Source organism: Callorhinus ursinus, unplaced genomic scaffold (genome assembly GCF_003265705.2).
Source record: "Callorhinus ursinus isolate GAN/ISIS: 27379988/994484 unplaced genomic scaffold, GSC_fseal_2.0 scaffold7, whole genome shotgun sequence".
NCBI lineage: Eukaryota > Metazoa > Chordata > Mammalia > Carnivora > Otariidae > Callorhinus > Callorhinus ursinus.
The window spans coordinates 75,778,030-75,805,541 of record NW_027397069.1 but is presented as its reverse complement, the minus strand read 5'-3'; the positions used below and the strand labels follow the sequence as shown (position 1 = coordinate 75,805,541).

The 27,512-nt window shown below is 38.6% G+C and overlaps 2 protein-coding genes and 1 long non-coding RNA gene across 14 annotated transcripts in view; 2 read left to right on the top strand and 1 right to left on the bottom strand.

The window, feature by feature from the left end:
* PARP4 (poly(ADP-ribose) polymerase family member 4) overlaps positions 1 to 11,063 on the top strand; it is a 112,646-nt gene extending 101,583 nt beyond the window's left edge. For 6 of the 9 annotated variants that reach the window (XM_073894806.1, XM_073894804.1, XM_025875227.2 and 3 more), the window contains 2 exons: positions 3,182 to 3,314; positions 7,820 to 10,531. In XM_073894806.1, the coding sequence (XP_073750907.1) occupies positions 3,182 to 3,314; positions 7,820 to 8,015 (329 nt within the window). In that variant the 3' untranslated portion in view covers positions 8,016 to 10,531. Of the gene's footprint in view, positions 1 to 3,181; positions 3,315 to 7,819; positions 10,532 to 10,554 lie in introns of those variants that run through there. The other 3 variants (XM_073894803.1, XM_073894805.1, XM_025875230.2) reach the window with 3 other exon arrangements.
* LOC141373139 (uncharacterized) overlaps positions 1 to 11,219 on the bottom strand; it is a 36,721-nt gene extending 25,502 nt beyond the window's left edge. The window contains exons 1-2 of the long non-coding RNA XR_012378843.1: positions 11,197 to 11,219; positions 1,879 to 1,928 (exon numbers count right to left, since the gene is read on the bottom strand). This is a non-coding gene — a long non-coding RNA (uncharacterized lncRNA). The remainder of the gene's footprint in view (positions 1 to 1,878; positions 1,929 to 11,196) is intronic.
* A 1,707-nt stretch (positions 11,220 to 12,926) lies between these two features.
* MPHOSPH8 (M-phase phosphoprotein 8) overlaps positions 12,927 to 27,512 on the top strand; it is a 52,434-nt gene continuing 37,848 nt past the window's right edge. For 3 of the 4 annotated variants that reach the window (XM_073894808.1, XM_073894807.1, XM_025875232.2), the window contains exons 1-2: positions 12,927 to 13,241; positions 27,354 to 27,509. In XM_073894808.1, coding sequence (XP_073750909.1) covers positions 13,011 to 13,241; positions 27,354 to 27,509 — 387 coding nt within the window. In that variant the 5' untranslated portion in view covers positions 12,927 to 13,010. The remainder of the gene's footprint in view (positions 13,242 to 27,353; positions 27,510 to 27,512) is intronic. The other variant, XM_025875233.2, reaches the window with a different exon arrangement.

Genomic DNA, 27,512 nt, shown 5'->3' with positions numbered 1-27,512 from the left:
CACACACACACACACACACACACACACACACACACACACACACACACTGGAATATTATACAGCCATCAAAAATGAACTTTTGCCATTTGCAATGACATGGATGGAACTAGAGGGTATTATGCTAAGCGAAATAAGTCAATCAGAGAAAGAGAAGTATCATATGATCTCACTGATATGAGGAATTTGAGAAACAAGACAGGATTATAGGGGAAGGGAGGGGAAAATGAAACAAGACAAAACTGGAGAGGGAGACAAACCATGAGACTCTTAATCTCAGGAAACAAACTGAGGGTTGCTGGAGTGGAGGGGGGTGGGAGGGATGCGGTGGCTGGGTGATGGACATTGGGGAGGGTATGTGCTCTGGTGAGCGCTGTGAATTGTGTAAGACTGATGAATCACAGACCTGTACCCCTGAAACAAATAATACATTATATGTTAATAAAAAAAATTAAAAAAAAGAATCATTAACCTTAGATAAATTCTTATATAGAAGAAGAAACTTGCCAGGAAAAAATGGCAGGGACCTTCCAAACCATGTATTTTAGTCATTCCTGGTGGAATCAGTGTCCACCACAGTTTCATTTACAAAGGATGGCACAGGCCAGATCTGACTCTTGTGTGGTTTAAATAAATAAGACCCATGGGTGCCTGAGTGGCTCAAAAAACAACAACAACAACAAATAAAACAAAAAACAAAAACAAAACAAAACTATGCAGCTCTTAGAAGAAAACAGAAGTAAATCTTCATGACCTTTCATTAGGTAATGGTCTCTTGACACCAAAAGCACAAAAGGAAAATAGACAAACTAAACTTGATCATATTTAAAATTGTATGTTATTTGTCAATTATGCCTCAGTACAAAATTTTTTAAATTTTGTGTGCAATTGAAAAATGAAAAGACAACACAAAGAGTGGGAGAAAATATTTGCAAATCATATATCTGATAAGGGACTGGTATCCAGAATATATAAAGAACCCTTAAAATTCAGTAATTAAAAAGACAAATAAAATTAAAAAATAGTCAAAGGATTTGAATAAATATTTCTCTGAAGAAGATATACAAATGGCTAATATGGCCATGAAAAGGTGCTCAGGCTCATTAGTCATCAGGGAAATGAAAATAAAAACCATAGTTATGTACTACTTCGTACCCAGTAGAGTGGTTATAATTTAAAAAAAAATGGTGAAAAGATGGACTTTTCAATCAGTGGTGATGGGACAACCAGACAGTAAGGCAAAAAGTACAGTTTGACTCTACCTCATACCATACTCAAAAACTCCAAATAGATTGAAGACTTAAGTATGAAAGACAAACAATAAAACTTTTGGAAGAAAATACTGGAAAAAAATATTCATGATTTTAGGACAGGAAAGGTTTTTTTTTTTTAATTTATTTTGAAATAATTTTAACCTTGCAGAAAAGTTGCAAATATGGTACAAAGAATTCTCATATACCCTTCATCTAAATTCCCCACATGTTAACATTTTGAAGTATTTGATTTGTCATTCAGAGAGGAATTTCCCAGTGCAAAAAGGCACAAGTCATAAAGGAAAAGATTAACACATCAGCAATGCCTCTTTATTAAAAATAAATAAAATATAAAATGTGAAAAAGACATACTACAAACTAGGATAAAGACACATATAAACAATATATAGGGGTGCCTGGGTGGCTCAGTCGTTAGGCGTCTGCCTTCAGGGCTCAGGTCATGATCCCAGGGTCCTGGGATGGAGCCCTGCATTGGGCTCCCTGCTCAGCGGGAAGCCTGCTTCTCCCTCTCCCACTCCCCCTGCTTGTGTTCCTTCTCTTGCTGTCTCTCTCTCTGTCAAAAAATAAAATCTTAAAAAAAAAAAACAATAATAAACAAGGTACAAACCTTGTGGTAGAACTGAGTGATAAACACAAACATCAGCATGGTGGTAGTTTCTAAAAGGGAGCAAAAGAGAATACAATTGGGACACAGCTCACACTTTCAAGGTAATGATTATATTCTGTTCTTTAAAATGGGTAGTTGGATACCACCTCACACCCATTAGGATGACACCTCTTAAAAAAAACAACAGAAAATAACAAGTATTGGTGAGAATGTGGAGAAAACAGAACCCTGTTCACTGTTGGTGGCAATGTAAAATGGTAGCTGCTATGGAAAACAATAGAGTGGTTCATGAAAAAATTAAAAATAGAATTACCATATGACTCAGCAATTCCATGTGAAGTGGTTTCGAATACATGACTTGCATTTAAGAAAATTCAAATGGGTTGTTAATTTCTGGCTCAGTATATATAAACATTCATTTTCAATTTTGGTATTTTATAATATAGTAAAATACCTTGGTTTAGGTGTATAACACTGGTTACCTATAGGTACTATTAAAGTAATAAGAGGACAATTTAGTTGATCTAAAAAAAATGTTTATTTTACACTTCCTGAAGCTGGCAATCTCCACCCTCAAGAGTCCAGAACGCTGCAAAGGGGACAGGGCTGTAAGCTCTTATATAAAGAGGCAAGCAGGAAACCAGGAAGAAGTACTTAGTTTATGCTGATTGGTTGGGGTTGCATATCTGACGGTATTTAGAAAGATCAAGGAACAGGGAAGTGAGTATAGCGCCCAAAGTTGGCTTGGTGTTGGGGGATTGGCCGACTGGATATATTGTGTTTCTGATCAAGTGGAGTGTTTATAGGGACATAAAAAGTTATCTAGGTTTTAGTTTGCTGATATGGCACCCTGGGCAGTAGCAGCTCTATCTTGGGCCTAGAAATTTATTTCAATGATGCAAATCACTAGAAACAATTTGCTACGTTGACCTACCCAGCTGTATCAATTGTTTATCTGTTGTATATTTAGGTTTACTCCTCTAAGCTATTTGTAGCAGGAGCCTAGAAACTGAATTTCTTTACCAACTTCATGCATCTCTGTTTATTAAAGATGGCAGAGGAGTGAAGCTATGGTTGTAATTGTTTCCTAACAACCATCAGGGTCCTATGGCACATGTTCCATTCGTCCTTTTTTATTTAAATAACAGGCTAGTTAAGGATCTTGAAGAGAATTATAGAGTTTTATGATCTGCTAATGTATTATGGTTTAATAGTATTGTAGTTCTTTACTAGAACTTTTATAAATGGGCACAGTTTGAAATGCAGAGTTTCCAACAGATATAAAAGAGTTTTCCACTTTTAGGTAAAAAAGGAAGAGAGCGTCTCCTGGACCTGATCGCCACATTTCTGGTGCTACAGTTTCTTCGCACCAAGTTGGAACAAAAGGGAATAGTCTTCAGATCACTGATGAAATTGGATGATGCTTCCATTTCCAGGTGGTTTTAATTATAGTATTAAGCAACTGGCTTATATTTCTGACCATTTCTTAACTAAATTTTGCAAGAAGCTACATGGAATTGTAAGAACAAAGAGAATATCTTGCCTGCACTCTTCTGTCATAGGCAGGCAGACACAATATTTTGCCTCTTGGTTTCCATGAAAAACCAGGGCTCAGAATGTTTTAAGTGTAGCTTACACTGGAACTCAGATCTGTGGCTCCAGATTTAGTATTCTTTTCACTATGGCCTATTGATTCTGTGTGCTTTTGGAAAATCCACAATATGACTGTTGGGACCAGGCCTGTTCCCAATAAATTGCAGGGCCTGACACAAGAATATAGATGGAAACCCACATACTGTATGTCTAAGTATTTAAAAGTTATAAATCAGGAGCGCCTGAGTGGCTCATTCTGCCTTTGGCTCAGGTCATGATCCCAGAGTCCTGGGATCGAGCCCCACATCGGGCTCCCTGCTCTGCGGGAAGCCTGCTTCTCCCTTTCCCACGCCCCCTGCTTGTGTTCCCTCTCTCGCTGTGTCTCTCTCTGTCAAATAAATAAATAAAATCTTTAAATAAATAAATGTTATAAATCAAACTAACAAACTGTTAAATAAAACACATTTTAAAGTCCTGCCTTGACAAATACAAATTCTTGAAGACCGAGTTCAAATTTAGAATTCTGTGACAACTTGAAGTTTGATGCCATAATATGACAATGTAGAGAGAGCCTGTTCTGGGGCCCTGGCTCCTAGTCCTTGGGCTGACCTCTGGCACCACAAGAGGCCTTGAGGCACATGTGAATACCCTCCTTACTTACAAAACTCCATCCAGGGGCGCCTGGGTGGCTCAGATGGTTAAGTGTCTGCCTTTTGCTCAGGTCGTGATCCCAGGGTCCTGGGATCGAGCCCTGCGTCCGGCTCCCTGCTCAATGGGGAGCCTGCTTCTACCTCTGCCTCTGCCTCTCTCTCTCTCTTACTGACTCTCATGAATAAATAAATAAAAAACATTAAAAAAAAAGAAAAGAAAACATTAAAAAAAAAACAACTCCATCCATACCCCATGCAAATGGTCATCCCTTATGTGTGTGCATATACACACAATATACATATATATACATACACATACATACCTATATAATTTGCTTGTGATTTTTTTAAAAAGGCAAGATTAGTGGGAAAACTAGCAAAACTAATAAAATATTATCTGTAGGGGGAAGAAGAGGAGACAAGGTTAGAAGCTAGGTTTCTCCTAATATACTTTGTTTTACATTTTTGACTTTGAAACTAGGTAAATATTTTGCATAATAAAGACCAGATACCAGAGAGAAGAGATTGAATATGTTAAATTATACCATGGACTGCCATCAGCAATGTCTGGAATGTGAGGAAATAAATGGCAAAAGGAAAAAGAGGGGAGGGGTAGAAGCTATAAATTAAAGGACACATGGCCCAAAGGCAATGTTAGGCCTACTTTGGATCCTGATTTGAACAAAACGCATTTTATTAAAGAGACAGAGAGATTGAAAATTAAGCAGGGGGAATGGGAGAGGGAGAAGCAGGCTACCCGCAGAGCTCGATCCCAGGACCCTGGGATCATGACCTGATTTAAACATTACCTGGATATTTTGTGATATTAAAGATTATTTATAGCTATTTTAATGTCATGTTTAAGAAAAAGTTCTTGTCCCTTAGAGATACATATTTACAGATGAAATTAAAATAAATAAGCAGACCTATTTTTACCCTCTCACAAAGACTGATTAAATTCTCAATTCCCAACAGCATCAAACACAAAATAGGTACTCAGAAAATAACAAATTGAGCATTTTACCGTACTTATTTTATACTTCCATTTTTAAGAAAAGCAGCACCTTCTCATGGTGAGAAAGATGGAAATTTATTAAGTGACTATCAAGAAAAATACTTCAAAGAGCTAGTAGAAGCACTGACAAGTTAATATTTGATTTAATAGGCATAACCAAAGAGGCACTTCTTCTATTTAAATCTTTTTCAACTGAGACAGAGGGAAGAGAGGCTTAGGAGAAAAGTTGACCAGAGCAAAGCTATTTTGATTTTTAGGCTGATCCTTAACCTAAAAGTCAACAGGTAACAAGCTACAACTCATGGAAGACCACAAGACCCCACGCCCTCCAGCAATAAAAGTCATAAAGACTGGACATTCCTAAAATTGCTCCTGTGGGTAATTCTACAACTCTAAGACAATGGTAAAACTAACTGCCCAATGTAAATGTTAAACCCAAAGTTAAAGAGTAAGCCCCTCCTTATATGGTTAGCTAAAAAAAAAACAACAACAACAACAACTTATAAAACCCTTTGTTAGAGGCAAGGGTTGGGGGCATTGGTCCTCTTCCTCCCCTGGGAAGAGAGGCCACTACTTTATCTATGAAGTAGCTCCTGTCTTACTTGTATACTTATTAAGTCTTTGTCCCTTTCTCTACATGGCTTGCTCTTAAATTCTTTCTCTCAAAGAGCCAAGAACCCTCTTGGCGAGGGGCATAAGGCCTTCCTTCTTGACCTGTCTGGCATCACAACTATGATAGCCATTAGAACAAGTATTAATAACTTTGAACCTACTCTTGAATTGCAGTATCACAAAGTATTATACCAAGATTTTAAAAAATAATGAAGTATAAAAAAAATAATGAAGTATATTGCATCACATTGCTCTTATTATATGACGGTTATTGTGAGAGCAAAAAGGTTTGTTGGCACTTTAATAAGTAAAACTTTTAAGTAATTTTTATTTCCTGTTTATTGCATATTTAATTTATAACTTCTGCTTCATGATGCACATAACATTAATACAGTAGCACATTGTATGGAGGTATATGAACAAAACCTTCATACTAGTGGGATGGTCAGTCAAAATTTAGAGGTCAGCTGAAGGAAAACCAGTGGAATTAGTGAAAATATTTAAAATTAGTTTTGTTGCTTTCCATAGTTCATAACTATAAGTAGACTAATGATTACTGGGAAACAGGTCTTTTTTTTTTTTAAGATTTTATTTATTCATTTGTCAGAGACCCAGCAAGAGAGGGAATGCAAGCAGGGGGAGTGGGAGAGGGAGAAACAGGCTTCCCGTGGAGCAGGGAGCCCGATACAGGGCTCGATCCCAGGACCCTGGGATCATGACCTGAGCCAAAGGCAGACGCTTAATGACTGAGCCACCCAGGCGCCCCAGAAAACAGGTCTTTTAATCACTTTGGACGTGCTCCCCATTTAGTATGTTTGTGTCATCATGATAATCATCTGACATTTATTGATTGCCTACTCTGTGCCAGGGACTGTGAAGCCTGTGAAATCCATGTGTTTTGCTAATCCCCACAACAAAGCCCTAGGAGCTCATGTTATTATCCTAATTGAGGAAACGGAGACTTCCAGTGTTGAATGAAGACTGCACCATATCACACAGCCAACACTGTGTGATTTCAGTCAGGATTTGAACTCAGCTCTTAGCCACCACACTATACTGATGACCCTTTCCCAGTTCACAGGGAAAAAAATCAGGAAGATGGAGAGAATTTTCCAAATTTTTAGTTCCCCCATAGAATTTTTTTTAAACTCTAGTATATGTTACCACTTGCTTGCTAATAAATTCTAGCAGGTGACAAGATAAATGAGGAAGTAGCTAACTAGTATTAGTGAAAAATCTCAGAATTTTTGAGTCTTGAATAGACTTTTGAATATTTGACAGTCTTGGATGTTTGATATCATTTTATGCACACAAACTTGAAGTTTTTATGTTATGCAGTTTAGTAGTATGTTGTTCCTGATTTGTATGACAGAATATATGGCTGTTTCATGGGTGAGTCTTAGGTATTTTTCTAACTAATCAAATTGAGAATTCCTGGTACAGTAAAAACGAAAGAAAAATAGACACCTGGTTTGTAAAATAGTATTGAGTTTCTACTTGAAGAATGGATGGATTTAGATCAAGAAGAATGGAAAGGGAATGACCAAAAATATATATATATATATAAAGTCTAGAGGAAGCTGAGTTGTCCTGGAGGCAGCAAGGAAGTCTGTGAAGCATTTGGAAGCTGGAAAGTGATGGGTATAGTATATTTAAAAATGTAGGGGCGCCTGGGTGGCTCAGTTGTTAGGCATCTGCCTTTGGCTTGGGTCATGATCCCAGGGTCCTGGGATAGAGCCCTATATCAGGCTCTCTGCTCAGCGGGAAGCCTGCTTCTCCCTCTCCCTCTCCCTCTCCCACTCCCCCTGCTTATGTTCCCTCTCTCGCTGTGTCTCTGTCAAATAAATAAATAAAATCTTAAAAAAATAAAAATAAAATAAAAATGTATTAAGTTAAAAGCACTGTGTCAGTCTGATAGAACTTTCATAAAATGTCAGAATTGCTTTTATTATATATCTTAATTTTTGACAGAATTATTTTGTCTGATATGATGTGCTAGGATTTGATATTGCATTACATTTTGTATATAATTATATTCCGAAGTTGATGGAACCATTTATTTTTAATCTAGAAATATTCCCTGGACTTTTGAAGAAATAAAGAAAGCAAGTGAATGGGTAAGAAGAACTGAAGGACAATATCCATCTATCTGCCAACGGCTTGAATTGGGTCAAGATTGGGATTCTGCCACTAAACAGCTATTGGGGATCCAAACCATAAACACCACATCTCCTCTTCACAGAGTTCTTAATTACAGTCAAAGCTGAATCATCTGAAGTTGTATTTTAAACATTATTCATGCTTCCATGTATAAAATAATCAGGTATCAATAGATACCTATAATGAAGTTTAATTATGATTTTATTCAGTGTAGCACTCACTTTAAAATAATGAGAAACACAATTGATTATTTTAATGAACAAGTGATAACAAAATATTACAATATTACAGATTTGTGTTTAAATATTTTAAGGTGATAGGAGACACATCTGGCTAGTCCTGGAGCCTCATTCCCTTCTCCCCTTTAAGGACTCTAGTAGAGAACTGGCCCAGCTGGACTTAGTAAGCTGGGGAGAAACAAGGTCTTTGGCTGATGTCAGTGTTCCTGGCATGCAATCCTGTTTCCAGGGCCCTGAGTATCCAGACCTTTGCCCTCAATATGCATGTGGTTCCTAGTCTATAGATCCCTTGATACATCTTTTTGTCACTTAGAGAAACTAGGTATCCCAAGCAATTCTTTCATGGATCTTGCTTTTGGTGTTGCCTCTAAAATCCTGAAGTCATCTAGATTTCCTCCTATGTTATCCTATAGAAGTTTTATGAATTTTGCATTTTACATTTTGGTCTATGATCCATTTTGAGTTATTTTTTATGAAAGCTGTAAGGTCACTGTCCACCTTCCTCCACACTATCACTTCCAGGCCATTACCTCTCTACCTTTATGTAAAAACCCTGGTTTGTTTTTTCTTGTTTTTTTAATTTAAATTCAATTAGCCAACATATAGTACATCATTAGTTTTTGATGTAGTGTTCAATGATTCATTAGTTGTGTATAATGCCCAGTGCTCATCATATCAGGTTTCTTTGAGATTCAGTCTTTTAGCTATCTTCCAACCTGTCCTTATTGCTGTGACTTGCCAAATGCCCCGTACCTACCCTCATTCACATAAGCTTCAGGATTTCCCTTTCTACTGCCAGTCCTGCCTTCATCTTGAGTGACTTCCATTATCCTGATGTGTGACCCTTCCTAATTCCCTGGACCTGAACTATAACTATGTCTTGGCAGAATGTTTTGTGATACTCAAAGGATGGGAAACTTGTGAGGAGCTACCATGAGACCCTCTCCCATCCACCTATCTCCCTGAGAGGCAGACATAAGACTACTTCTCATCACCTCCCAGTTCTGAGGTGATATGAAGCTCAGAATACAGCTTCAGACTAAAATTCCTCCTAGCTGCATCTGGAATTAGCTCCTTGGCAGTGATGTGTCCCACAACTCACACTGCAATTATCTAGCTCTTCTTGGAGTGTGGGACAAGGACCAAAGGGAGCTGGCATCTTTGACTACTCTTCCTCTTGCTGTTTATACAAGTAATAAACCATCTAAATCTAAAATGGCTTGTTATGTCTTTATGGCTAAATCAATCAGGTCTTGCCCTTGGCCTTGTCTGCTTGTTTGCTTGACATAATCATCAAGATAACTCTTTTCTTGTTTTATCAGATTAAGGAATAAAAGATTGATAATACCTAGTAGCAGAGTGTGTGAAGGTAAACAGACTTCCTTATGTTGTTACTGGAAACATATACAAGTAAAACAAAGTTTTGCAGTATTTATCCAAATTTAAATCACTACCCTCCTTGACCTATAAATTTCACTAATAGGAATTCCACTTCTAGAAATTCATCTTGCCAAGATATGGACACACACACACACGCATATGTTATATACGCATATGTGTGTGTGTGTGTGTATGCATATATATTTTACAGTTGCAGAACAATGTGGAATAAAGCTCACTTAAAAATTATATAAATGGGTGTTTATACATGTATGAGATAAAAGTCTGTCATGTCATATTCCAAACTGGCTACCTTTGAGGAACAGGAACTTTATTTCTATCTTATATTATATATCTTATATTATTTCTATCTTATATATTCATTGTAAAAATTTTTACAGTGAACATATACTTAAATTTATCTCAAAAATATATAAAAGTAGAGAAAATAGTATAATGAACATAAATTCCATCATTTAAAATATTTTGCCAAGTTTTTATAAATGTAGAACCGTCTTTTCTTCCCTTTTCTTTTGCTATTGACTTGTTAAAGAAACAAGGTCAATTGTCCTATAGTATGTCCCACATTCTGGATTTGTCCGATTGTTTCCACTTTTTCTTTCCCCATATTTCTTGTAAACTGGAAATTTGATCTAAGCCCCTGAATAGATTAAGGATCAGTATTTTTATCAATAGGAGTCATATAGTTTGGTTGTTCTACTTCTAGTAATGCTAACATTGATCAGTGCATTTTCCAATGTGAAGTTCTGTTTCTCCTACAACCGACAAATAGTCTGAAGAGATACTTTGGCAGCCAGTTCCTCATCAATCTTTCACCTAACAGTTGCCTGAATCATTTCATGAAATATTGTGATTCTCTGTTTTCTTCTACGCTTGTTAACTGAAATTCTTCTGAAAAAAAAATGAGCTTTCCCCATCAACTAATGTTATTTGATTACAGCATTTTTAAAAACTTACTTTAAAAAGATATCTAATTATTAGAATTGTTGTGTGTCTTCCTTTATAGACTAAGTCTGTGCAGGGCAGAGAGACTGTTAAGAAAGAGACAACGGGCCCAAAATGGAATTATCTGTGTCAACCCCCACATCAGCAAACCAAGACTTGATACCTAACCGAATTGCAGTTTCAGGCTCTTCTAGGAATATAATCTTCACCAGTAGTCTGGAATTTCCTGGTAGTACTGGTGAGGTAATCCTCTTGATAGACCCCAGCCTTCCCCAAAAGGACAGTGAATTTGCCTGAAATAATCCTTTCTTTTGTTTATGACTTCCTTGCCCTCCCCCTTTCTGTCATGAAAAGCCTGTCCTTTTCTGCATTTCTTTGGAGCTCCTTTCTATTTGCTAGATGGGATGCTGCCCCAGTCGTTGAATAAAACCAGTAAGATCTTCAAATTTAGTCAGCTGAATTTTAATACCATGCTCTATTGCTCTTTGTATATGCTCTTTGTAATGCTTAGTATAGTCATGCACAGGATGCATTTAGTAAGCTAAATAAATAATAAATCAATGAGCCCACTCAAGATCTGATGAGCCTCTTCATGATATGGAAAACAAAGGCAGAAGAAAAATTATTAAATTTCCTACTACTTACAGCCCATTGACAGACAAGTCCTTGAAACGGGCAGAGTGACATTCCTTTAGGGACTCACCTGCCTTGATGTTGATACTTTCCTAAGGGCAAAAAGCAATATTAGCCTGACCCTCCAGGATCCTGTAAGTCTTTAACATACAAAAATTCCTTTGGAAGCTTCATCTCTACCCCTGCAAGAAATATGTTGGCACTCATCCCCCAAGCATATGACCCACCGATACACATCTGAAGGATCTCATAATAAATGACATTTCTCAACAATTGCTAGGCCCCTCAAGGTCCCGGAAACCCTGCTTCCAAATTCCTTAGAAACTTAAGCTATCCTCAACCCCCTCCCAACTTGAAAGCATATAATGACCCCAGCGCAGCTCTTGAACCCCACAGGTCCTGTCCCCATGCTTTAATAAAACCACCTTTTTGCACCAAAGATGTCTCAAAAATTCTTTCTTGGCCATAGGCTTTGAACCCTAACATCTTTCCTACATCATCCAAATGGATCTGCAGGATCATAGATGATTCTTTAGTTAACCTCAGAGTTAATCTGAAAGAGTTAATCTTATAAATTAAGTCCACCATTCAAAGAAACAAAAATAAAAAGCTCTTTGGGGCATCTGGCTGGCTCCGTGAGAAGACCTTGAAACTCTTGATCTTCAGTTTGTGAGTTTGAGCCCCATGTTGGGTGTAGAGATTACTTAAATAAAACTTTAAAAGAAATTTAAAAAATTAAAAGTTCGTGGGGGCACCTGGGTGGCACAGTCGATTTAAGCTGCTGCCTTCGGCCTAGGTCATGATCCCAGAGTCCTGGGATCCCTCTCCCCACTCATGCTCTCTCTCGCTCTCTCTCTCTCTCTAATAAATAAATAAAATCTTTTAAAAAAATTAAAAGTGCACTACCATAAAGATTTTATTTGCAATTTAAAGTGAGAAAAATATTTTACCCTTAAGTGGATTATCCTAGCAACTTCGGGTGACCTATCTTTGTCAATCCTGGACAAAATACTTTTATCGCGTCCTCTGATATTTTCAATGCGGAAAAAATATCCCAAGAACTTGGAAAACAATTGTTTTGGGCCTGTTACTTAAAAAAATTTTTTCCTAACTTTAAACAATACTAAGATATAAAAGCACTATGTTTGATTCTATCGTTCACACGCGTTAAACGAATCAAAATTACACATGCACGAATGGCCCGGCATCCCGTTCTGGCCCGCTCAGGTCTGGGCAGAAGGTGGGGGCTGCTTTCCTAGAAAGGCCCCCGTCGACACCGTCAGGAGCAACTGGAAGAGGGAAGAGACCCCGCGCAGCGTTTGGTCCCCTCAGGCGCTTGAGCTTCTCTTCCAGTCTGACTGCCGCGCTATGGTGTTCCCTGGCCGCCCCTTCCCAACACGGGAAGCTCCCGAGCCCGCCTCCGCCGCCTGTTCCCCACTCAGCGCTGGAGCCCCAACGTCTCCGAGGGTCCATGTCTGCCTCACTCCTTTCTCCCCCGCGCCCTGACAAGCCCCTCCCCGCCCCCCCACGCCGTTCCCGCCCCACCCGCTAGGGGCTCCCAAACAGCCTTTCCGCTCCCCTCCCCAGTACCAGTGCCTACCTACCGATCCTCTCTCACGGCCCCATCCGCCCCGCCCTTCCGCTGGGGCGACCCCCCCCTCGGCCCGCCCACCCGCTTCCCGTAGGCTCCGCGGGGCTCCAGCGCGCCCGCCTCGATGTGATTGGTTTCAGTGTGTGTCGCTCCAGGGTCTCGAGTCCGCCATTGGCTGGTTTCCCTCGCAGCGTCACGCTGCCAGAGTGGATTAGGGCCAAGTGCTGAGCGCGAAGAACCGCCGGGGTGTGTGTCGCAGCAGCTCTTCCTCGGCGGTTTGCTGGGCTCCTATTATGGCTGCGGTGGCGGCGGCGGCCGTTGCCGAGGGAGCGAGCATGAGTGCAGTTCCTGTTTCAGGTGCCGACAGCAATGGTGAGTCTCCTGAAGTCGAAGGAGAAGGTGTTGGAGCAGTGGACGAAGAGAAGGACGCAGCCACGAAAGGAGCGGAGGCAGTTGGAGACAGCGAGGAGGACGGAGAGGATGTGTTTGAGGTGGAAAAAATCCTGGACATGAAGACCGAGGGGGTACGTGTGCGCCGGGGGAGGCGAGGCTGGGCCTGCAGGGCTTGAAGTGGAGAAGCGGGGAGTGATGGGACTTCTGTGGAGGGTTGCGGCGCGAAGACGCAAAGCCCTCCCAGATTTCACGAGCTGGAAAAGACCAGCTTGTGCAGACACACGACGTAGGCGGGGGGAAAGGAACGTGACAGCCAGAGCCGACGCAAGCGTGCGAATCATGGGAGCAGTGCATTGACATTCCTGAACGGACTTTTGGGCTGTGGCTGTGAGGGTACGTTTCAAGAAGTTTGAAAGGGTTGTGTGGCCCGGAGAGATGAAGCAGTTTCGGTTGCGGTGTGTGAGTGTCAAGGGTGCAGACAGTTGGTGAAGGATTTGTCATGGTAATCAATGTTTAGATACCGGATTGGGGCCACTGCTTTGTGCTGGAAAGGAGTGACTCTGGAATCGTGCTTCTCTTCATAGTCCAGTGTCCACGCCATCCTTTCAGTGTTTTCCAAAACCATGATCAATTTTCTAGTTTAAAATCTTTTGGCATTCCTCTTCGCCCTCAGAACCTCTCCCAAGAGGGTGGGATTTAAAGGTTTTCAAAACCTGACCATTATCTTCCCTCTCTCCTTGTTTACTATGTGATTGTAACCCACAGTAACACTTGAAATTCTTCATCACACTATGCCTTGGCGCTTACTGTTCTCTCTCCTCCTTCTCAAGTCTTTCAGGTGTTACTCCCTGAGGGTCAGTTTCTCAGTGAAATCCGTTTTTGACCCTGATCCCTGCAGGGTGAGGGGCTTCTTCAACTATGCCGTTGTAACAATTTGTTCAGACCTGTTTCAGCACTTAAAGCATTATTCTTTATATGTTTGTGTCTTCTAGGTTATAGGCTTCTTTAATAAAGGGAATATGATTTTTATTAATTTTTGTATCACTGGTAATCCAGTGTCTAGTATGCAGTAAGTGCTTTGTGTATATCAGATTATTAAATGGGTGAATGAATCATTGACTGCAGGCTGGGTGAAGGAGAGTGGGTGGAAGGATGGACAGTAGGGAAACAGTTTATTTCAGTAGGTAAGGTCTCACATGGTAGTTGGGTCTCTGTATTTTTTTTATTGTCTATTATTTTCTGTTTGTCATGTGCTACCTTGTGTTAATTTTTTTGTCTATTTAACAAACTTTTTTTTTTAATCACATGCTGTGTGCTAGGTGTCGTGTTAGGTCCTGAGGATATAGAGATGAATTGTAGCATACATACACAGTTGCTGACACTGAAGAGTCTGTCTATTGGGAATAAATAATTGAAATCCAATGCCATTAATATTTTTGTTAGTTGCAATACAGTAAAGATAAGAACTTTATTTGGTGTAATTTTCCCAAATATATTACAAAAGCGCCTTGAGATGAGAGTAGAGCCAATCTTGGACTGTTTTGTATCCCCTGCATTTAACACAGTGCTTGGCACATAGCAAATATTTAGAAAAATATTTGGTTAGGGGAGTAATATCTTTAGAATTAAGGTGATTCACCTATTGGTATACTTTTTAAAATTTTTTTAAATTCATTTTAATTCCAATGTAATTAAGTTCATACAATATTTAATATTCCTGGTCCCAAAAAATTGTAGGCACTGTACCCAAAGTCTCATATTCTAGTCAAAAGCGGATGAAACTAAGAAGCTTAAGTGTTTAAGGCAGTAAAGGAGGGTTATTTATATCACTTTAGTGATGTAAAGTTGGGTGAAAATTCTCGTTCTCAGGGCCTTGTATTTTTAGGTGCTTTTGAGAATGAGTGATTTATAAGATGAAAAGTATTAGCTCAGCAGAACAGGACTACATCGGTTACTTTTTAAGTACAGCTGAGTGAGCCAGCAGTTGGAAAACATAAGTGTCCTGATAGAGTTTTTTGGCCTCCTTATAGTCTTAAGATCTATGGTGTTTCTGTTCACAAGCCGCCAGACTGTGGTATTCTGTTATTGACTAAGACAGTCATTATGATGAGTGTTGACTTGCAGGAATAGCATTAATTCTAAATTTATATATTAGCCATGTTCTTTCTTTTAGTTTATTGCTAAATGTAATTTTTTGTATGTTTTCAGAACAATTAAATGAATCCGACAGATCCTGGGGTTTTGGCTTCAATTTTGAATTGGAGTCATTTTTACATAATAAAAAGCTGGAACTTGTTAATATTTATGGGAATTTGATTTTTTTAGTGTACAAATAAATATTTTAATTATACAACTTAGTAAATTATCACAACGCCAACACCTGTGTAACCTCCACCCAAGTCAGGAAATATTAGACTGCCAGCCCTAGAAACCTCTTTTGAATCCGCTTTCACATTAGTATCCTCTTCCATCCCCCAAAATCACTGTCCTGAATTATTGTATGGTAATAGCTTTCTTGCTTTTCTTTGTAATTTTTCCACCTAAGGATGCATTCCTTGACACTTGAGTTTAGTTTTATCATAAAATATATAAAATAAATAAAAAGATTTTTATTTATTTACATTTATTTATTTTTAAAAAAATTTATTTATTTACTTGAGAGAGAGTGAAAGAAAGTACAGAGGGAGAGGGAGAAGCAGACTCCCTGCTGAGCAGGGAGCCCGATGGAGGACTCGATCCCAGGACCCTGAGATCATGACCTGAGCTGAAGGCAGATGCTTAACTGACTGAGCCACCCAGGTGCCCCTGTCAATTTTAAAGCAACACTAAACCCTGGGTGGCTCAGTTGGTTAAACATCCGACTCTGGATTTCAGCTCAGGTCTTGATCTCAGGGTCATGAGTTCAGGCCCCGAGCTGAGGAAGAAGGAAGATCACTGTCTTTGAGAGAGGAAGGATTTTTAGGAGAATGAGGTCATGTCTCCTCCATGAACATGAATTTTAAAACCTAATTTTGCCTTTCAATCGACAAAGTATAAAATATTTACTGTGTGGCCAAAGTCTCCTGACTTTGGCTCTATAGCCACTTACAGAATTATTATTAAGCCATTCACACTTTTTCTTTAAAAAATTATGTAATGTGCCCAGTTTCACCACTGCTATTCAACACTGTACTGTACTGTAAGTTCTAGCCAGAGCAGTTAGATAAAGGAAGAAGTAAAACTATATGCACAGATGACATGATTCTCTATATAGAAAATTCCAAAGAATTACAAAAAAATGACTAGATGTAATAAATGAATTCAGCGAACTTGAAGGGTACAAGAATAACATAATAAAAGGTTGTGTTTCTATATACATGTAATGCACAATCCAAAAAGGAATTTTTTCCCCTCCAGTTTTAATTTTAATTCAGTTAGTTGACATAGACATATAGTCTGATATTGTTTCAGGCGTAATATAGTTATTCAATACTTCCATACACCACACAGTGCTCATGACAGCAAGTGCATTCTTTAATGCCCATCACCTATTTAACCCATCCCCCCACCTTCCTCCCCTCTGGTAACCATCAGTTTGTTCTGTATAATTAATAGTCTGTTTTTGATTTGTCTCAATCTCTCTTATTTTTTTTCCCTTTGCTTGTTTGTTTTCTTTATTAAATTCCACATATGAGTGAAATCATATGGTATTTGTCTTGTCTGATTTATTTTGCTTAACATTATTCTCTCTGGCTCCATCTGTGTCATCACAAATGGCAAGATTTCATTCTCTCTATGGCTGAATAATATGCCATTGCATATATGTGCCACATCTTCTTTATCCGTTCATCAATCGATGGACACAACAGGCTGTAAACATTGGGGTGCATGCATCTTTTTGAATTAGTGTTGTATTCCTTGGGTAAACACCCTGTAGTGTGATTGCTAGATCATAAGATAGTTCTGTTTTTAACTTGCCATTAGGTTTATATATAGCCTCTTCCACATATGGCAGTCTGTATTAAGTTGATGGTTGTTTAAGTTTGAACCCATTCTTTTCTCCTCCCCTCTCCACGTTTTTAGGTATATGTTAGGTATATTTTATATCCTTTGTGTGTGTGTGAGTTCCCTGGCTGATTTTTTACAGAAATACTCATTTTTACTGCTTTTGTATTTCATACCTTTATACTGTCACTTTTGGTCTCTCCTTTCTACTCCAAGAATCCCCTTTTATATTTCTTGCAGAGCTAATTTAAGGGTCTGGGAAACTTTTTTGTTTTGTCTGGGAAACTCTTTATTTCTCCTTCTACTCTGAATGATAGCCTTGCTGGATAGAGTATTCTTGGCTGCAGATTTTTCCCATTCAGCACACTGAAAATATCATGCCACTTTTTTCTGGCTTGCCAAATTTCTGCTGAAAAATCTCCTGTTAACCTTCTGGGCTTTCCCATGTAAGTTACCAAACTTCTTTTGTTTTGCTGCTTTTATGATTTTTTCTTTATCACTATATTTTGCAAATTTAATTACAATATGTCTTGGTGTGCATCTGCTTTGTTGATTTTGATTGGAGTTCTCTGTGCCTCTTGGTTCTGGATATTGGTTTCCTTCCCCAAATTAGGGAAGTTTTCAGATACTATTTCATTAAATAAATTTTCTGCCCCCTTTTCTCTCTCTTCTTCTGAGACTCCTATAATACAAATGTTGATTAATAGAGTCCCTAAGTTCCCTAAGTCTATTCTTGTTTTGTGTAATTTTTTTTCTCTTTTGTTCAGCTTGATTACTTTCCATTACTCTGTCTTCTAGGTTACTAATTCATTTCTCTGCTTCTTCCATCCTGCTATTCATTCCATCAAGCATGTTTCTCACTTCGTTTATTGAGCCCTTTATCTCTGCTATGTTATTCCTTATCTCTGTGTTAAGGGTATCACTCATGTTTTCCACTCTTTTCTCAAGTCTAGTGAGTATCCTTATGATCATTCCTTTAAATTCTCTATCAGGCATGTTACTTATATATGTTTCACTTAGATCTCTGGCTATGGCCTTGTCCTGTTCTTTCAATTTGGGATAAATTTCTCTGTCTCATTTTGTCTGTCTCTCTGTTTCTGTTAAGAAAGTCAGCTATGTCTTCTGCTCTTGAAAGTAGTGACTTTATGAAGAGGAGGTCCTGGTGTGCCCTGCAGTGCAGTGTCCCCTGTTCACCAGAACCTGGCACTTAGAGCAGGGTATCCTGTGTGTGTTGCTTATACTTTGCTGTTGTGTCTGAGTTACTTTTCCTTTTAGTGTAGTCGTTTGCACTGACACTCTGCCTGTTGTGGGCTGTGCTTGCTCTCTATGGTATTAGTGGGACCCAGGTAGGCCAGCTCTGAAGGGGCATGCACATCAGCGAGCTTGGGAGTGGGCTGGTGTTGTTACCAAAATTTGGGTTGAGTCAGCAGTCCTATGCTGGATCCCCTGAAGTACTGTGGTAGCTGGGGGCTGTGCACTGGGGTGGCAGGGGGTACAAGGCTGGGCATGGTGCATGAGAATGGCTGGGTATGGCTGGGCCCCAGCACACAATGGTGGGTGGGGGTGTGTGGCTGAGTGCAATGCACTGAGTGTGTGGGTGGGGTATGCGTGCCTTTAACAACTCCCTGAGCCCAAGGCTAGCAGGCTTAGAGTGGGCAAGTCCTGAGGAGAACTCATGGGCATAGCATACTGCTAGCAGGTCAGGTAGCAAGTGTCTGTGCAGCTCCCCTTCCTGCACGTGGCCCTGTATTTATGCTGGCAGGTGGGGGAAGAAAATGGCACCATGATTTTCTTTGTTTTCAAAGTCCTCCAACATGGTCTGAAATCAGTATGAACAGATCTGTCTTCCATTTGCCCCGGTGTTCTTTTTTTTTTTTTTAGATTTTATTTATTTATTTGAGAGAGAGAGAGCACAAGTAGGGGGAGTGCAGAGGGAGAGGGAGAAGCAGGCACCCTGATGAACAGGAAACCCGACATGGGGCTTAATCCCAGGACCCTGGTATCATAACCAACTGAGCCACTCAGGCACCCCTGCCTGCCCCTGGTATTCTATAAACTGCTGTTTTTATATTGCCTCTCCTCATGTTCCTGTCTCTTTACGGACATCAACCCAGCTATCACTCACCCTGGTGCCCATTGTAATACTGAAGTCAGCTGACTTTAAAGCTCCAGACTCCAACGCCCACTGGTGTTACAAGTTCACAGAATTCATCTCCTCCAAACATTAAGGGGATTAGTCTTTCCCATGTGAGGTCCCTGGTGCAAGGACTTGTTTTTCTGCCCTGTTCTCACACACTGCTCCCTCACTCCTGCAGGCAGCCTCTCTGCACCTTTCTGACCTTTTAGACCTTTCAGATGCAGCTTCTTTATATTTAGTTGTGGAGTTTGTTCTGCCAGTCTTCAGATCACTTTCCAGTTTATTGTCTTGGATGTGGATGATATCTAGTTGTAAACATGGGACAGGGTGAATTCAGGGTCCTCCTACTCCACCATCTTCCTAAGCTCCTCCCAAAAAGGAAATTAAGAAAACAATTCCAGTGGCACCTGGGTGGCTCAGTCAGCTAAGCGTCCCAACTCTTAGTTTCGGCTCAGGTCATGATCTCATGGGGGTCGTGGGATTGAGCCCCCGTGTTGGGCTCAGGACTCAGGACTCAGTGGTGAGTCTGCTTGAAGATTCTCTCCCTCTTCCCCTTTCCCAACCCGTGCATGCGCACACTCTCAAATAAATAAATCTTAAAAAAAAAAAAAAACAGTTCCATTAATAACAGCATCTAAAAGAATAAAATACTTTTTTTCTTTAAAGATTTTATTCATTTGAAAGAGAGTGAGAGCTAGAGAGATCACAGAGGGAGAGGGAGAAGCAGACTGGCTGCTGAGTAGGGAGCCTGATGCAGGGCTCGATCCCAGGACCCTAAGATCATGACCCATGCCAAAAGCAAATGCTCAACTGACTGAGCCACCCAGGTGCCCCTAAAAGAACAAAATACTTAGGGGCCCCTGGGTGGCTCAGTCGGTTAAGCGTCTGCCTTCAGCTCAGGTCATGATCCCAGAGTCCTGGGATCAAGCCCCACATCAGGCTTCCTGCTCAGTGGGGAGTCTGCTTCTTCTTCTCCCTCTGTCTCTTCTCCTTGCTCTTGCTCTCTCTCTCTCTCAAATAAATAAATAAACAAATTTTAAAAAAGAATAAAATAGGAATAAATTTAGCCGACAAGGTAAAAGACTTGCAAACTTACTACAAAGCTTCAGTGATCAAAACAGTGTGATACTGGCATAAGGACAGACGTAGAAAATCCAAAAATGAACCTATACATCTATGGCCTGTTGATTTTTCATAATGGGTATCAAGTCCAATCAATAGGAAAACAAACTGCTGAAACAGCTGGATTTCCATATGCAAAAGAGGAAAGCTGGACCCTACCTCACACCTTATACAAAAATTAACTCAAAATGAATGAAAGACCTAAATTTAAGAGGAAAACCATAAAATTCTTAGAAGGAAACGTAGGTGTAGATATTCAGGACCTTGGATTTGACAATGCAATCTTGGATATAACTCCAAAAACACAAACAAAAGAAAAAATAGGTAAAAGTACTTCATCAAAATTAAAAACTTTTCGTGTATCAAAGAACAGTATCAACATAGTGAAAAGGCAACCCACAGAACTGAAGAAAATATTTGCAAATCACATCTGAGAAGGGATTAATATCCATAATATATAAACAACCCCTATAATTCAAAAACAACACAAAATTTTAAAAAACAACAAAAAAACAAGACAAACAACCTACTTAAAAATGGGCGAAGGATTTGATTAAACATTTCTCTACAGATACACAAATGGCCAATAAGCGTATGAAAAGATGCTGAACATCCTTGGTCCTTAGGGAAATGCACATCAAAACCATGAGACACTACCTCACACCAGTTACTAGATGACTATAATAAAACAAACAAAAACATAGAAAACAAGTGTTTGTGAGAATGTGGAGAGATTAGATCCTTCTTATACTGGTGGTGAGAATGTAAAATGGTAAAGCTACTCTGGAAAATAGTTTGGCTATTCTTCAGAAAGTTAAACAGAATTACCTCATGGCCCAGCAATTCTGCTCCTTGGTATATACCCAAAAGAACTGAAAACAGGAACTCAGACAGGTATTTGTTCAACCATGTCCAATAGAGCATTGTTCACAGCCAATAAATGGAAAACAACCAAGTGTCTATCAGCAGGTGAATGAATAAACAAAATGTGGTGTGTGTGTGTGTATGTATATATATATATATACACATACACAATGAAATATTATTCATTCTTAAAAGGGAAGGAAATTCTGACACATTCTGTAACATGAACCCCTGAAAACATTATGGTAGGTGAAATAAGCCAGAAGCAGAAGAACATATATTGCATGATTCCACTTACATGAAGTACCTAGAATAAGTAAATTCACAGAGACAGAAAGTAGAATGATGGATACTAGGGGCTCAGGGGAAGGGGAATTACTGTTTAATAGGGACAGTTTCAGTTTGGAAAGATGAAAAAGTTCTAGAGGTGGACAGTCATGATAACTGCATGTCTATGTGAATGTACTTAATGCCATTTCTGTCTCTATGAATTTACCCTTAAAAATAGTTAAAATGGCAAATTTTAAGATACACATACCAAAAAACATATATAAAGCTACAATAAAATTTTAAAATTACCTTTTATGTCTTTTGCCCATTTTCTCATTTATAAGAATTTTTCTTTTTAATGTTTTATGGCTATCAACTCTTAATCATATATATTCCAAATTTTTCCTTCTCCAAATTTCTAGTTTATTTTTTTGCTCAATACCCAATCTGACTGAGAAGCAGGAATATATGAAATAGTTTTCCACATGTACTGGAGAGCACCATACTAGCTTACACTTAACACCTACCTGATTTTATTCATACAGCCACTGAGGCAATAAGCTTTCCAAACCAAAGCCAAGTGCTGCTCCCTCCCCATTTACCCTTCAGCATGCCTACACTGCCTTTCAATCATTCTGTTACCTATAGAAAGACCAACATCAGCACCTAGTAGGATTGGAAACTAAGAAATAATGGGAAAAGAGTAGATTTAGATCAACTTTGAAAAGATAATCCTGAAAATCTCATGATTTTAAAATAATAACTAAGTCTAAATTGATACAGTTTTATGGTTCAGTTACATAATAGGGTGAGGGGACAGTGCTTGTATCAGCTAAGAGTATATGTACATGCTTTTTAAGTAGGCTCCATGCTGTGCACTAGAATGTGTTAACCTGCATCCACCTTTGACATTTTACACACCATCCTCACAGTGTTGGATAATGTGCAGAAGCGCATTAAGTGCCCTTGGGTTTTAATTTCAGCTGAATTACTCTTTAGCTGTATAATTTTTTCTAGTTACTTTATCTAGAAGCTTCAGTTTCCTTCTCTATAAAATGAGTAATAGTACTTTACGGAGTTGTTGTAAAGATTAAAAGCTAATAAATGCCAAGATTTAGTCCATGCATGACAGATTATAAAACGCTTGATACAAATGTAATTCTTCTTTTGATTTGTTTTCAGCTATTTAAAAATGTAAAACCCATTCTTAGCTCACAGGATGACCAAACCAAAATGGGTGGCAGGCCCTGCTACAGTTTGCTGACTTCTGATATACAGAGATGAGGTCTTTTATCTGGTGGAGATGTAAATTAGAGCATCTTTTCTGGAAATGTGTTTTCTGGCAGTGTGTTTTAACAGTGTTTAGGTGACTTTATTATTTGATCTCATTGATCTCTCTTTGGGGAATTTATTCTAGAGATCTGATCAAAGATGCACTAGAAGGTAACAGCTTTGCTTATGAAAACAAAAATCAGAAACAAAACAACCTTTGGTTTCCAAAGGGATAGTTTTTGTTGTGTTTTTTATTGTATTTAGAACCATCAGTAAAAATGTTTTTGAAAAATACTAAAACAAGAGGTGTTCCATATCTAAGTGAAAAAAACAAAGTATTATACCAGTGTTTTAAACAATATATGTAAAATACATATTTATAATTACATTTGTAAATATAAAGGGTGAAGGAAATAGATGAAATTATTATCAATATCTATGGGTGATTTTTATTTTATTTTTTTTAAAGATTTTATTTATTTATTTGACAGATATAGCGAGAGAGGGAACACAAGCAGGGGGAGTAGGAGAGGGAGAGGCAGCCTCCCGCGGAGCAGGGAGTCCGATGCAGGGCTCGATCCCAGGACCCTGGGATCATGACCTGAGCCGAAGGCAGACGCTTAACGACTGAGCCACCCGGGCGCCCCTATGGGTGATTTTTAAAATATTTTTATTTTTTAAATTTTATTTACAATCAATTACCATGTAGTGTATTATTAGTTTCAGAGGTAGAGTTTAGTGATTCATCAGTTGTATATAACACCCAGTGCTCATTATATCAAGTGCCGTTCTTAATGCCCATCACCCAGTAATCCCATCCCCTCCCAGCAACCCTGTTTGTTTCCTGTAGTTCAGAATCTCTTACGGTTTGTCTCCCTTTCTGATTTTGTCTTATTTTATTTTTCCCTCCCTTCCCCTATGTTCATCTGTAAAATTCTACATATGAGTGAAATTGCATGATAATTGTCTTTCTCTGACTGACTTATTTCACTTAGTAAAATACCCTCTAGTTCCCTCATGTCATTGCAGATGGCAAGATTTCATTCTTTTTGATGGCTGAGTAATATTCTTGTGTGTGTGTGTGTGTGTGTGTGTGTGTGTGTGTGTGTATACATACACATCTTGATCCATTCATCTTGTTGATGGACATCTGGGGTCTTTCCATAGTTTGGCTGTTGTGGACATTGCTGCTATAAACACTGGGGTGTAGGTGCCACTTCCAATCACTATGTTTGTATCCTTTGGGTAAATACCTAGTAGTGTAATTGCTGGGTCATAGGGTAATTCTATTTTAACTTCTTGAGGAACCTTCATTCTGTTTTCCAGAGTGACTGCACCAGTTTGCATTCCCACCAACAATGTAAGAGGGTTTCCTTTTCTCTGCATCCTTGCCAACATCTGTTGTTTCCTGAGTTGTTAATTTCAGCCATTCTGACTGGTGTGAGGTGGTATCTCATTGTGGTTTTGATTTGTATTTCCCTGATGATGAGTGATATTGAGCATTTTTTCATGTGTCTGTTGGCTATTTGTATGTCTTCTTTGGAGAAATGTCTGTTCGTGTATTCTGCCCATTTCTTGATTGGATTATTTGTTTTTTGGGTGTTGAGTTTGGTAAATTCGTTATAGATTTTGGATACTAGCCCTTTATCTGATAAGACATTTGCAAATATCTTCCCCCATTCTGTTGGTTGTCTTTTAGTTTTGTTGATTGTTTCCTATCTTGATGAAGTCCCAATAGTTCATTTTTGCTTTTGTTTCCTTTGTCTCTGGAGACCTCTCTAGTAAGAAGTTTCTGCACCTGAGGTCAGAGACGTTGCTGTCTGTGTTCTCCTTCAGGATTTTGATGGACTCCTATCTCACATTTAGGTCTTTCATCCATTTGTGTTTATTTTTGTGTATGATGTAAGAAAATGGTCCAATTTCATTCTTCTGCATGTGGCTGTCCAGTTTTCCCAACACCATTTGTTGAAGAGACTGTTTTTTTCTTTTTTCTTTTTTTTTTTTTAAGATTTTATTTATTTATTTGACAGAGAGAGACACAGCGAGAGAGGGAACACATGCAGGGGGAGTGGGAGAGGGAGAAGCAGGCTTCCCGCGGAGCAGGGAGCCCGATGTGGGGCTCGATCCCAGGACCCTGGGACCATGGCCTGAGCCAAAGGCAGACTCTTAATGACTGAGCCACCCAGGCGCCCGGAGACTGTTTTTTTCTATTGGATATTCTTTCCTGGTTTGTCAAAGATTAGTTGACCATAGAGTTAAGGGTCCATTTCTGGGTTCTCTATTCTATTCCACCGTCTTGATGATTACAGCTTTGTAATATAGTGATGTCCGGAATTGTGATGCCCCAGCTTTGGTTTTCTTTTTCAACATTCCTCTGGCGATTCGGGGTCTTTTCTGTTTCCGTACAAATTTTAGGATTGTTTGTTCCAGCTCTGTGAAAAATGATAGTATTTTGATAGGGGTTGCATTCAATGTGTAGATTGCTTTGGGTAGCATAGACATTTTAACAATATTTTTCTTCCAGTCCATGAGCATGGAATGTTTTTCCATTTCTCTGTGTCTTCCTCAATTTCTTTCATAAGTGTTTTTATGAAAGTTTTCAGAATACAGATCTTTTACCTCTTTGGTTAGGTTTATTACTAGGTATCTGATGGGTTTTGGTGTGATTGTAAGTGGGATCAGTTCCTTTCTCTTTCTTCTGTCTCATTGTTAGTGTATAAATGCAGCTGACTTCTGTGCATTGATTTTATATCCTGCCACTTTGCTGAATCGCTGTATGAGTTCTAGTAATTTTGGGGTGGAATCTTTTGGGTTTTCAACATAGAATATCATGTCATCTGAGAAGAGTGAAAACTTGATTTCTTCTTTGCTGATTTGGATGCCTTTTACTTCTTTTTGTTGTCTGATTGCTGTACTGTGTTGAACAACAGTGGTGAGAGTGGACATCCCTGTTATGTTTTCAACCTTTGGGGTAAAGATTTCATTTTCCCCCGTTAAGGATGATACTTACTTTGGGTTTTTCATGTATGGCTTTTATGATATTTAGGTATGTTCGCTCTATCATCTATGGGTGATTTTTGTTTTTCCTACATTTTATTGATTTTCAAAGATTACACATTGCTTATGTAATCAGAGAAAGACCTGAATCTTCAATTTATGAAAAGTAGATCAGTAATACTGTTTATTTATTTTCTTAAAAATTGAGGTATAATTGACATATACTATTAGTATTAGTTTCAGGTGTACAACATAATGATTCGATATTTTTTGCATTGCAAAATCATCACAATAAGTCTAATTAATATCTATCACCTTACATAGTTACAAAATTTTTTTTCTTGTGATGAAAACTTTTAAGATCTGCTTTCTTGGCAACTTTTAAGTATGCAGTACAGTATTATTAACTGTAGTCACCATGCTGCTCATTACATCCCCATGACTTATTTTATGATTGGAAGTGTGTAACTTTTGACCCCCTTCATCCATTTCTTCTACCCCAAACCCCTGCCTTTGGCAACTTCTAGTCTTTTCTTTTTCTATGAGCTTGGGTTTTTGTTTTGTTTCCTTCCATACATAATTAAGATTATGCAGTATTTGTCTTTCTCTGTCTTGCTTATTTTACTTACTATAATGTCCTTGAGGTCCAAACAGGTGGCCAGTGGCAAGATTGGATTCCTTTTTATGGCCAAATAATATTCCAGTGTGTGTGTGTGTGTGTGTGTGTGTGTGTGTGTGTGTGTGTGTGCGCGTGCGCGCGCGCGCACGCACGGGCACATTTTCTTCATTCATCTGTTGAAGATACTTGGGCTATTTCTACTTTTTGGCTATTGAAATGATAATGCAGTGAACATGGGTGTACATATATCTTTTTGAGTTAGTGTTTTTGTTTTCTTCAGATAAATACCCAGAAGTGGAATTGCTGGATCATATGGTAGGTTTTTTTTGTTTTAATTTTTTGAGGAACCTTTTTACTGTTTTTGCGTAGTGGCTACACCAGTTTACATTCTTACCAACAGTGCACAGGGGTTTTCTTTTTTTCCTAATCCTTTCTAATACCTGTTATTTCTTTTCCTTTTGATAATAACAGGATGAGGTGAGATCTCTGTGGTTTTTTGATTTGCATTTCCCTGATGATTAGTGATGTTGAGCATCTTTTCATATATTTGTTGGCCATTTGTATGTCTTCTTTGGAAAAATGTCTATTCACATCTGCCCATTTTTTAGTCAGATTGTTTCTTTGTTACTGAGTTGTATGAGTTCTTTATATATTTTGGGTATTATTAACCCATTATCAGATAATGTGATTTGGAAATATTTTCCAATACAGTAGGTTGCTTTTTCATTTTGTTGGTGGTTTCCTTTGTAGTAAAGAAGCTTTTTAGTTTGATATAGTTTCATTTGTTTATTTTTAGTTTTGTTGTGACACTTTTTTCTTAAATGCACTTGCTTCAGGAGATTAACATGCTTTATAATGATATTAATTTCCATTTCAAGTTCATTTGTATATTCTCAGGATTGTATGTTTCTGGAAAGTTAATCATTTAAATTATCAAATTTAATGTCCTTTATTTACCTGTTTTTAATTCTGTAACAGGGTAAAATCCTTTACAAAGTTCGATGGAAAGGATACACATCAGATGATGATACCTGGGAGCCTGAGATTCATCTTGAGGACTGTAAAGAAGTTCTTCTCGAATTTAGGAAGAACGTTGTGGAGAACAAAGCTAAGCCGGTCAAGAAGGATATTCAGGTA